The sequence below is a fragment of the Apteryx rowi genome, unplaced genomic scaffold (genome assembly GCF_003343035.1).
Source record: "Apteryx rowi isolate R43461 unplaced genomic scaffold, aptRow1 scaffold_61, whole genome shotgun sequence".
Lineage (NCBI taxonomy): Eukaryota > Metazoa > Chordata > Aves > Apterygiformes > Apterygidae > Apteryx > Apteryx rowi.
Window position 1 is genome coordinate 446,415 of NW_020450883.1, and position 12,290 is coordinate 458,704.

The window sequence follows — 12,290 nt, forward strand, 5'->3', positions numbered from 1 at the left end:
CAGCCCTCTGTCACAAAATAACCAGTCCTAAATCAAAACAACTTTTAATTTAGTACTAGTCTGCCCCCTCTAGCAGTTTGTATTGATTAGGTAGGTAAAGCGGGGCTGGGTCACCTCTGAGAGGATATGTGATAACACAGAGAAATAGCAGATTTTTTGAGCTGCTTAGTAGGAAGGAAGGATGTGGACTCCAAGAAGAAAGTAAAAAGTTGTCTTCTTGCCTCTTTCATGCTAATTAATGCAGTCAGAAGTTGCACTGAAAGGAATTTAAACTCGTGATAGTCATAAGAGAACAGATCAAAGAGGGAAAAAAATCCAAATCAAGTCCAGAAGAAAGCTGTACATGCCTTTAGCTAGCAGACAGAGTACAGGTCTGAAGGAGGTAAGCCTTGTATTTTTTTATTCTACCCAAACTTTTCTGTGTTGCTTTAGAATTATGCTTCAAAAGAGGCTTGACTGGCTCTTAGTGAATTCTGAAAATGTTTTGTTTCCTTGGCCTGAATTCTCTTGAGTTGGGTCATTGTTTTTTAATGGTACAAGGTAGGTAGATTAGTTGGGTACTAACAAATACGATCTGTTGTTATGCTATTTAAATGACAGAAAGATTGCTACTTGTGTATTATTCCTTCACTATATCTGATGAATTCAATTTTTAACTATTCAGACTGATTTTAGTTGGATGCGTCATTCCCCAAAGACTGGAAATTCAGATTACGATATAAATTCCCTATACATATTGGCAGAACATCTAAATATAGATTGTCAACAAACATAAATTGGTATAACCATCTGGAAGTCATCAGATTCCTGACAGTTTATGCTGACTGAGAATCTGGCCCTTGAGTGTCTACAAGGAATAGAAACTATGACTTGTAAGGTCAATATTAGTTTTTTCTTTTGAGTATTTTTTCTTGTCCAGTTAAATTGCCTCATTTCTATATTCCTAAGAGATTTAGTTCAGAAGTCTGCCATCATTTAGTACCTAAAGAGAACACACCAAGTCGTTCTCAGTTACACTCAGATGCAAGTATCTTGATGTCACTGGAGCTATTCAGACATAAACTTTAGTTATAGTTTTGAGTTCTGCCTTAAATTGGGATAATTGCATATGTATATATCTGATTCTAAAGATATCAGATTGCCCCAGCTCTCCAAAGTGTGCCTGTCAAAACAAAAAAGTTGATAACATATTATGCTTTAGAGGTAACAAATTATTTCTTTCACTGAGAGGCTATATTTCTGTCTTGTAGGTTTGAAGAGGAACAAGCTCACAAAATGCCCAGAAAAAATCACCAGCCAGATGGCAACTCTTTCAGAGGGAAAGGACACAGTTACTTTGCAGAAGAGTAAGCATAAAGCAAAACCTAAGTTAGCATGTAATCTGGTGAAAAATTTTACATTGAAAATAAATTTACCAAATAGGATTAATTACTGGAAAAAAAAATTGTAACTGTGGAAGGCAGAGGAGTACTGTTTAACTGTTCTGTAGTTGTCTGTAATGTCTGTCATTGCAGTATCTTAAAGAGCATTCAATGGTTAAAAAAAATTGGAATGGCAGAAACTCCGGAATCTACAGTTTGATCATATGATCACAATTAATTAACCTTTATAATAAAATTACTAGGCTTACTGAGGTTTATTTCAAATTATTCTTTTGAGGGTGTTGTAAGGTGATCTTTGCAATAGGTTTTATCTCCAGATCCATGTACACGTCTTCAGAACCTCAAAGAGACATCATCTCACCCCAAGGAATAATATTAGTGAAAGCTCCAGGGAAATAGTAAAATACCATCAAAAAGCTGATGGAGACATCGATGCCTTACAAAAGTGACTCTCAATAAATTGTTCCTGGGGGGGACTCCTTTTAAGCAGAACTAATTCACGCTAACACTTTGCTAGCTCACAGTGAAGTATGTTGGGTCTTGGATTACTACAGAAGACTCTACCGTGCTGGTGATGTGTTACTACTTTAGACATGTTTTCCCAATGTGCTTGGGGTATCTGCATGTGGAATGTGCTTCTCCTACTGGTTCACTAGGCCCCARACTTGGTGACTTGTACCACACACATACTGCAAGACATTTGTTCTTCCATGCTTATCCCTGGGCACAGACAAAAAACAAAGGGGAAAGCTCTCTAATGGTATTTCCAAAAAATTTCAGTCCTCCAAGCCAGAAAGGTGGCTAGCCACATCTCAGCACTCTAAACTAAGCACACTCACCTCAGATTGCTGTAACTTCCAATGCTCAAATCAAAGTGCTTATGCAGTTTTTCCAGAGATGGTAGGGGAAAGTTACTGTCTCATTCCAGGACTGCAAGGAGCATTTAAGATATAATTAATAAAAATTTCCAATATCACAGCTGCAACTTTAACTGAAATTGCAAGGAACTGCAGTTGCACTATCTTACTTACCTATCTAGCCTCTAGATAGGCAGGTAAGGAGTTAGACAGCAAATATACAGTAAAATTACCAACTTCAGAAATGTCAAATTCTGTGCTTCCAGGGGAATATGGGCTAATTGATTGCCAAAGCATTAGAAGTGTAGAGAGAACATAAGGCTAAAAAGGAGAAAACAGTCTCAAAAAGCAGAAATGGAAGCAGCTGCTTGGAGAAGGAAGCAGTCTTTCCAAGTTTAGCTTCTTGGAGAYAGTAACAAAACAAGTGGAGCCATCTCTTAACTTCAAAGATCATCGGTTGCAACACTGCTGCACTGGGCAGGAAGTGAGCTGTGTTCTCGGACAGGTTACCAGATCTCCATCCAACACAAGGTACCCTTTTGCAAGGGGCAGAAGTAACTGGCAGGATTCAGGTATGTGTGATTAAAAAAAAAATCCTTTTGGCTCCAAGGGGCTTCCTGCTTTAAGCTGCACCTGGGCAGTTTAGATGCAGAGACAACCTGCTCTGCCACGCCAATCTCTTTGCACTCCATCTTCGTTTCACACTTCTTAGGTCATGGGTACACAAGAAAGAGTCCCCAGGAAATCTGAATCAGCACAAATGATAAGAAATAGATATAAAAGGTCTTTAAAAAGTCACATAGTCGATTTCTCAATCCCAATGGAAAAGCCTGGTGGTAATTACTCTAAGCAACCGGATACGAGTGAATTATGGTAAGATATATAAACCGGTGTTAAGATGGGTTTATCCCAACTCATGTCGTCACTTTTTTTCTGCCCTCTTTTCCCTTGAGGCAGTTCCCAGACTCTTCTGTTCATGCAGCCATGGTTTTAGTCTTCTCTTTTTTTGATGGTTATTTATCATCCCTAAAAGTGGGGTGGGGGGTGGAAAAAAAAAAAGAACAGGCAAAGAACAGAAAAATGGGGAGCTGTTTCTATATCTCTTAACAGAGAGAATGTTAGAATGGGTAGAAGAGGTTTTTATGACTAGGAACTTGCAGTTACTTTGTCACCTTACTTTCTGACAAATAGTGCAACAGTGCTACTTCTCCTGAGTTCCTGGTAAGTAGTGGGAAAGGTGTCTTACAACACATTCTGCTAAGCCTGTGTTCACTAAAATGACCCAGTGACACCAATACTGTGCCTAGTATGTCACAGAACAAGAATCAGAGTATTATAGAGCTGCTTATGAATAATTTTTAATAATTGCTTACTTTCGTTCTTCTTGCTACTGGAAGAATACATCCAGTTCTGTTGTTAATCATTTTGGTTTGCTTTCGCAACAGAGCTCTGGGCATTGGAATTTTCATTTTGGTGCTGGCAATTTTACTTATCTTTGGCTGCTGGTACTACAAAAGACGCAGTGGCTACAAAAGTCTACTGGTAAGCATGGCAGCTCACTTTCTATCGTATTATTTTGCCAGCGTGTTATCATTCTCTGCATTACACTAACGCACAGAACATCCAATCCATAATAGGACACTACTGTCTCAGGCAACACATACACTGACATATACACAGGTATGAAAACACACAATATGAAACACGCCTTGCCCTGAAAAATTTGCAAGCTAGGCAAAAGGGTAAGAAGCACATGGAGGTGAAGTTACTTGCCCAACTTTACGAAACACATCAGTGAAAAAAAAAGGTATCTAGGAACACTAAATTCTTTATTTACATAATACCCAAAGTGTTCTGCATATTTTTGATTGAACAAAAATAGCATATTCACTGTTCATAAGATTTACCTGTATGTAAGGACAGATATGAAGAAAATGAATCTAGGAAGCTGAGAACAAAAGTAACTGCTATAAGCAACTAAGTAAATATTATGTTCATGTATGGGTGGTGCATAATCTATTTGTGCAAAAGCTGACTTGCAGTTCTTTTGCAGTTTTAAGATTTACAAAAAAGCAGGACAGTTTGTGTTTTCTTTCTTAAAAATATTTTTAAAAGTTCTATTTTCTGTCCTCTTCAAAAATATTAAAAATTTGAAATTTGGTCTGTCCCACTCTAAAATTTGTTGTTAAAATCTCAAAGCTTTATGTTCAGAGTTCTGCTCTCTCTCCTGTGAAAGGGAGGCAGTTTTGAATCCCTTACAATGAGAGATTTATGATTAAATATCTTTTAGTTAATTGAATTGTACTAAAAAGATGTGATCATTTTGAACTAAAAAAATACCTATCTAAGTCAGCAACTCCATTTCTTAGTCCAACTTTGCCCTCTTACCTCTCTAGTGACATATCCAATATATCTCTACACTGGCAGAATACATAAAACCTGAACTTTTATAGTGAAATTTTGAAAAACTAAAGGTGGGATTCATAAAAAACCTTTAAAAAACCATAAACCAGAATTCTTTCTGGCCCTCTTGCACATCATAGAAAAACTGTACAATCTACTAGCAGATCCCTGCTTTCAAGTTTTCAAAAATCTTATCCTGGCTAGGGTTGTTAGATAGAAGAGAAATGGTACAGAAGGTCTACAAAAGAAATGGTGAAAAAGAAATAAATTTGAGAATAAAAAATATTTTCAATAGAGATTTTGAAAAAAGAAATGTGGCAACAGAACGGGGAAGAGATTCAGACAGCTGAGAAGGTGTTAGCTCTTGCAGCAATCTTGGATCTAGAAAAGCGTAAGCCTCATTTTTGCTGGCAATATAACTGGATTTTGTTAGAGAAACAAATACAGGACAGGGGATATGCTTTAGCAGAGACAGCAAAAAGTGATATGCAGACAACCTCTCTTACTTGCTAGCATTGTGTCTGACCCTAATATCACTTTTCTAATAAATACTGTAAATCTGCTGTCAAATGTCAAATGTTAAATGATCATTTATGCTCCAACATCAAGTTCTCTTTTCCTTTCACCTTCCCCATATTTCTTTATGATCTACCACAGAGCAAAAGCTCTAGTGTGGGCACAGTACGAACCGTGGTAGGTGAGGGAAGTCCAAGACCGGACTGCAAAATGGCTCTGCAGGAGTACAGAAACTTTAATTCTGTGGTAAGTCGCAACTGAAGGTTTCATTGCTTATGACATGGCAAGACACAGTGAGACAATTTTGGTACACAATCGCTCATTGATGATTTCTTTCTTGGGACTGTGATCTCTAGATTGGGTCTTCACTGTCCCTATATTAACTGTTAAAAAGTAGAATTTCGCACAATTTTTACAGTGAAAAGGGTTTTAAAAATCTACTRTTCAGAATCCTTCTTTTAAAAAATTCTCCTCTTTCACCTATTCTTAAGCTATGTGATCATTACTCAACCTACTAGCTGTGATGTAACATAACACACATGTGCTAAAATATACTGGATAAATACACATCTTTCTGCTAGATGCTCTACCATTATTCAAAACAACAAATGGGTTGTGTCTGGCATGCTATAGCCTGACAAAAATTGTCAGGGAATGTCACAAAGCAAGAACCAAAGTGCTCTCGTGCTCATAGCTTCTCTAATCACTATGGAAAGATGGACATTAAAATCTATAACTTAAAGAAGTTAAAATAAATTAATTGATAAATATACATGTCAAGGTATGGTTGTGTTTAAATAGTTTGAGAACAGGGAATAGGGTAATTACATGACAATTTATAACCAGTTTTAAGCAGGCTGCTAAAATTGTTAGCATTAGCAATAATATAACATACATGCATCAAGAATCTTAATGAAATGTTTTAATATTAATCTGAAATCTCAATGTATAATGAATATTTTCCTTTAAAAATTCCTGTCCTTATAATACTGAAAATTCTCTCTTTTGATAAAAAAAATCAATTTAATCTGATGCAAAACCAGAAACATAATTAACTTCAAAATAATAAAGACATAGCAAATCAGCTCAGTTGTTTTAAGCTATAATTGTTCATCTCATATGAGGGTGAATAGATGGTTGTATCTTTAATGTCATTTTCTTCTACCTCAACTGTTTTTTCACACTTTCACCTTGATTTTCCTTACGATAGGTACCTGATGCTCCACCAGCTTATGACAAGATTGCAGCAGAACAATCGCCACCACCTTATTCACCATGATAATAAGAAATCTTAAACTCCGTGCCTACAGATTCATTTTCTTCATGCTTCCTCTTTATTTCTTGTACACGCTAAACTTCCTTTACAGCTAAAACTGTAATAAAAATCACATGCTTTCATTAGCAGTTGCTGAAAATTATTCCTGCTTAGTTTGCAGAAATAGTTCTTGAAACATTTCAATAAAGCTGAATGTGCTTTTGTTTTAAAATTTTTACTTCCTGTGGTCACATTAAAACAACATGTTCAAGCCTGGTGTCTTGTGTCCTTCGTAAATCTACCAAGAGCAAGTACCTTACACTGAGTATCAACAAAAGTATCAACAGTATACAACAAAAAGTATACAACAGTATCAACAAAAGTAGGAAGTGTTGGAACCTTCATTTTTTTCCATCTTCCCCATTTATTTTCCCTTTCTTTAAAAAAGAAATAAGTAAACTATTCCCTAAAATATACTGTACAAAAATCCATCACAAAATGGACAAAAACAGTTGACTACATGTCCTGTCAAAAAAACCTAACCGTTTTCCCTACCAGCAGTTCTAAAAACTAACCTGCGCTATCAGGCTATGTTTTATGACAGGTTTTTACTTCACATCATTTGCTTCTGTATCTGTAATGAAACAATTCCTCATGAAACACAAAACATGATGCAGGCAACTTAGGAATTTCTGCTTAAAGTCCATGTTATTTCATACCTGTCAGTAGGTATAATCACTGTCATCTTTAATTTTGCCCTGGCACTCTTATGAGAAAGCAAAGAACCCATTATATACCAAGCTTTAAGTGTCATTTGTTCATGAACAATACGAGAAAATATGTAAAGCCCATGTTCCTTGAAGAATACAGAAGATAGCAAACTCCAACATTTTCAGTTCTCCAGCTTGCCAGAACACTAGCAGTAATAGAAAATAAAGAATTGTAATACATATAAATTAAGCTACATATATATGGCAGTTATTGTCTACATAGCCTTTAATTAATCAATTGCCAGATTATTACTAAATATTACATACAGATCAACACATTTATACACAAGATATGATACTTCACAGCAGGAGGCAGCTAAAGCTATATGTTAGTTGAAAAAGAAAGGAAAAGTAGTGACACAGAGAAATTGGTTTACTAAGTTACTAAATACTGTTAGTAAAGAATTCAGTTCTTTTTTATTAAATATACAAACACCTTTAAAAAAAAGATTTTTAAATAAATGGTAAATTTACTTGCCTAACATAAACTCCATATATGGTGATACCTTGTAAGACAGGTTTTACTAATATTTCTTTTACAATAAAGTGTTTATATAGACTAGTAAAATTAGATACTTGTTGGGAAATAATAAATATATGTAGTTGCTGTGAAAGGACTTATAACCTATATGTTTGTTTTTATAATTCAGTTGATTTTTTATTTAGAAATTTAGAGAAGTACCCTATTAATCTCTAACCTAAAAAGGTGCCTTATATTTGTCATTTTTGTTTGAAGATACTCCCTTAAGGAAAACATTCTGTGGACTTGTTTAGTAATAGTAAGAAAAACACATAGGTAAATATACAAAATGCCAGTTTACAACTATAAAGTGACACAAATGTAGAACATAATAGGCTGACTAAATTTGTTGCAAAACTAGTAAGCTAAAGATCCAGACTGAAATTAATACTGTTAATCAACCAGCAGCATCTGAGGCAACATCCTTTCAGAGGAGTATGTCCTATTACAGTTCAAAAAAACTGACATATGCATTCCTGACTCAGAAAAAATATTTTAAGTTCTATAAAGATCAATTATTATAAAGAAGTGCTTAGAACTAAAAAAAGTTTACGTGATGCCACCCATTTTTCAGTAGTATCAGCATTAAATCTGTCTCTAGCCATTTTAAAAGCTCATGAGTAACTAACATTGACTAAATAGAAATATTTCTATAATATGTAAGCATTAACCAAAGTAGAGTTACTATGCTACTATTCAACTACATAATGCCAAATTGTTGAATTGCTCATGCCAAACAAGAGCAACCAGAGCTTAAACTGTTGAACTTTGACACTAATTTAAAGATATTCAAGTGATAGCTAAACTCTATTGAGGGACTACCCTTAGCTTTCAAAAAGTCATATTTTTCCTTCCTACGAAAGCACCCTTCTCTCAGTATAGACACACCGTTAATCAGTGGTCTCTGATTTTAATTAGTGCATGGAAACAAGACCAAGAAACAGAAGTTAATGGAGTACTATATTATAAGGATGGAAGCTATTTACCACTCATATTAAACATCCTCAGAGGCTCCCTTCTGCAAATCTGGTTCTATATCCAACGACGGGACACTGTAGGGATTGGATATTGATCCATTAAAAACCAGCAATACAGAAAAACTCTGAACTTAGCAAGAGACATCTAATTGCTGAAGTTGCATGCTGCAAGAACCAGCTTGTTACATACTTTCTGTATTACACTCAATCTCATGGTACTTGACCAAAGGCAAGCCAAAACTTTTGAGGAAGTGAATTTGCATCCTTAAAAAGAATGAGAGAAATGCATAGAAACTTCTCAACTGGCAGACATGAAGAGTGGGGTGCAGAGTTTTCAGATTTCCAGGAAAGACTTTCAGTTTAGACACATAGTTGTATGACATTAGATTAATAAATGGCCACCAGAATTTACATTTAGAATTTCTCTTGTATAGTCATTTACAGAACTATTAAAACTTATCTGTACAAGAGGATGTTAGCTAGGTCTGCAAAGCTACGCATGCAATCCCTCTGCAGACAGAGTGAACTACACAAAACAAGGTCTTTTTTTAATATTGCACATTTTGTTCAGGCTGGTAAGTTATAACAGCAAAACAGCAGCAGCAGTAGCAGCTGCATTGTCACTGTTGGGGATTCCTGAAATGACTCTATTGGATTTTCTGCTTTCTAAGGCAGGCACAGACCTTCGTATAGCTGTAAAGGATTGAAAAATATTGTTCAGCCATAACAGCCATTGCACAAAGCTAAAAAGCACCAGCTCCTGAGGGGTGCAGTCTTCCTGACACAATAACCACACACTGAAATGTGCACAGGGTCGAGAGCCACAAGGTAGGTACCATGTACCCCAGGGAGCTCAGAGAAGGAAGTCCTGGGTGCTGTTCTCAGGAAACACTCAGCTTTTTGGAGCTCACCATTGCAGCGTTATGGGACTGGCATATGCAGCTGGCTGTCACGACAACCCAGTGACATTTACCTCAGCCATCTCTGTTGGCTTAATTCCTGCAGCAGCTGGGCCTCAAGAACTGTATTAGTATTAGCCATATTGACCATTCAAGAGTAATTTTTTCAGTTAAATAAAACATTGTCAACATATTCTGATTCACGTTTATGTCTAACAGTAGTTGCATTGCACTGCTGGTATTTGTCYATACATCCATGTGCTGTAAAGTTTTCCATTAAGCAATGTACATTTTCTTGCCTTTAAAAGCAAACTTATCTTCACTTCTTACTTAAAAGGAAAAGTTAGCTGGTTCTTTTGTGCTTTGGAGAAATAACATTTGTTCATTTGTTTCATAGTATTTTTCTGTTGACTGCATAATAAACTGTGCAACAAGTAAAAGTGAAAAAATGATTTTTTCACACCATTTCACCAAACATATTTTGGTGCTCATTAGATATGAAAGGTGCTTGAAAGCTTCCAGCATCTTTTTTTGGTCATGCATCTGCACTGAACTTCACATACATTAATAAAGGTAAACTAGCAGCAGTATGAAGCTGAAAAAGCTACCTACAGTTAAACATATGCCCTACATACTGAGAGCTAATCATGCACTTTGTGGACCTGTCTGTAACCTCGCACAATGCTCTAATTTTCACTTTACTTCCTTTCCCAGATAATCCTTAAAGAAGCATTGGCTTCTAGGAAAGAGAAAGAACAATTATGTCCTTACAGTAAAATTCTAACTCTTCAGGATGTATTGTTCACACAGAAACACAGAATCACAGAATGGTTGAGGTGGGAAGGGACCTCTGGAGATCATCTAGTCCAACCACCCTGCTCAAGCAGGGTCACCTAGAGCACCTTGCACAGGATCGCATCCAGGCGGGTTTTGAATATCTCCAGAGAAGGAGACTCTGCAACCTCTCTGGGCAACCTGCTCCAGTGCTCTGTCACCCCTCACAGTGAAAAAGTTTTTCCTCATGTTCAGATGGAACTTCCTGTGTTTCAGGTTGTGCCCATTGCCTCTTGTGCTGTTGCTGGGCACCACTGAAAAGAGTCTGGTCCCATCCTCTTGACACCCTCCCTTCAGATATTTGTATACACTGATAAGCTCCCCTCTCAGCCTTCTCTTCTCCAGGCTAAACAGGCCCAGCTCTCTCAGCCTTTCCTCATAAGAGAGATGTTCCAGTCCCCTAATCATCTTCGTAGCCCTTCGCTGGACTCTCTCCAGTAGTGGCATGTCTCTCTTGTACTGGGGAGCCCAGAACTGCACCTAGCACTCCAGATGTGGCCTCATCAGTGCTGAGCGGAGGGGGAGAATCACCTCCCTCCACCTGTTGGCAATGCTCTTCCTAATGCATCCCAGGATACCACTGGCCTTCTTGGCCACAAGGGCACRTTGCTGCCTCATGGTCAACTTGTCCGTCAGCACTCCCAGGTCCTTCTCTGCAGAGCTGCTTTCCAGCAGGTCAGCCCCCAGCCTGTCCTGGTGCATGGGGTTATTCCTCCCTAGGTGCAGGACCCTGCACTTGCCTTTGTTGAACTTCATGAGGTTCCTCTCTGACCATCTCTCCAGCCTGTTGAGGTCCCTCTGAATGGCAGCACAGCCCTCTGGCATATCAGCCACTCCTCCCAGTTTTGTATCGTCAGCAAATTCGCTGAGGGTGCACTCTGTCCCTTCATCTGGGTCACTGATGAAGTTGAACAATACTGGACCCAGTATTGACCCATGGGCAACACTGCTAGCTACAGGCCTCCAACTAGACTTTGCCCCACTGGTCACAATCCTCTGAGCTCTGCTGTTCAGCCAGTTCTCAATCCACCTCACTGTCTGCTCACCTATCCTGCACTTCCTGAGCTTGCCTATGAGGATGTTATGAGAGACAGTGTCAAAAGCCTTGCTGAAGTCAAGGCAGACAACATCCACTGCTGTCCTCTCATCTACCTAGCCAGTCATCCCAACGTAGAAGGCACACAGACTCTACTTTTGGACCATTGCGAAAGACTATGTTCTTCTGGGCAGCAGTGTCCTTAGATAGCCTTGGACTCATGAATACATGAAGGAGAGATGAAGCTGAACCATTGCTTGTAACCCTTCAACGAAAGATTAATGGACCTTGACTTACTGGGGAARAGGGCAGGATGCAGAATCCACCGTGACAACACATTTTTAACTGTTGACAACTAAGCTACATGCTATATTTACTGCAACCTTTAACTCCTCTGAAAAAACACTTGCCAGGTGATAGTGATATACTGCACTTCATTCTTGCTGGGCTCATATGGCCCAAATACTGAGACAGCGCTCGTGCAGRTGTGCCTTCACCTTTCCAAACCATTTTAGTGGTATAGCCCATTACATGCTTGGACTATGTGCTTTATTCACTCCTTTCCTCAGAGGTACACTACACTAGCAAAGTACGAATCAGTTTAAGGCCAAGAGTGATGGCCTAGTATACATATGTTAGTCTTTCAATACCAATCTTTGTAAGGTCTTTTCAGCTCAGCTAGTCCCCATTTCTGGACTGGAGAAACACACTGCTCTGCTAAATGTTGTATTCACCGTCTCTCTATTTTCTCTGGCTACACAGAGAAGCAGCCTTCCTCCTTCCTAGTCATCTTATTTGAACTTACATTGTCAGCAGCTGCATCCTTGTAGCTATTAGGGAA

At 37.9% G+C, this 12,290-nt stretch overlaps 1 protein-coding gene across 1 annotated transcript; it reads left to right on the forward strand.

Annotated features, from left to right (window-relative positions):
• The first annotated feature begins 340 nt into the window (after positions 1-340).
• MLANA (melan-A) lies at positions 341-6,620 on the forward strand. The gene is made up of 5 exons (XM_026083595.1): positions 341-382; positions 1,251-1,346; positions 3,685-3,781; positions 5,300-5,404; positions 6,369-6,620. Exons 2-5 carry the CDS (start codon positions 1,276-1,278, stop codon positions 6,435-6,437), a joined length of 342 nt encoding a protein of 113 aa, XP_025939380.1. The 5' UTR covers positions 341-382; positions 1,251-1,275; the 3' UTR covers positions 6,438-6,620.
• Positions 6,621-12,290: the final 5,670 nt, after the last annotated feature.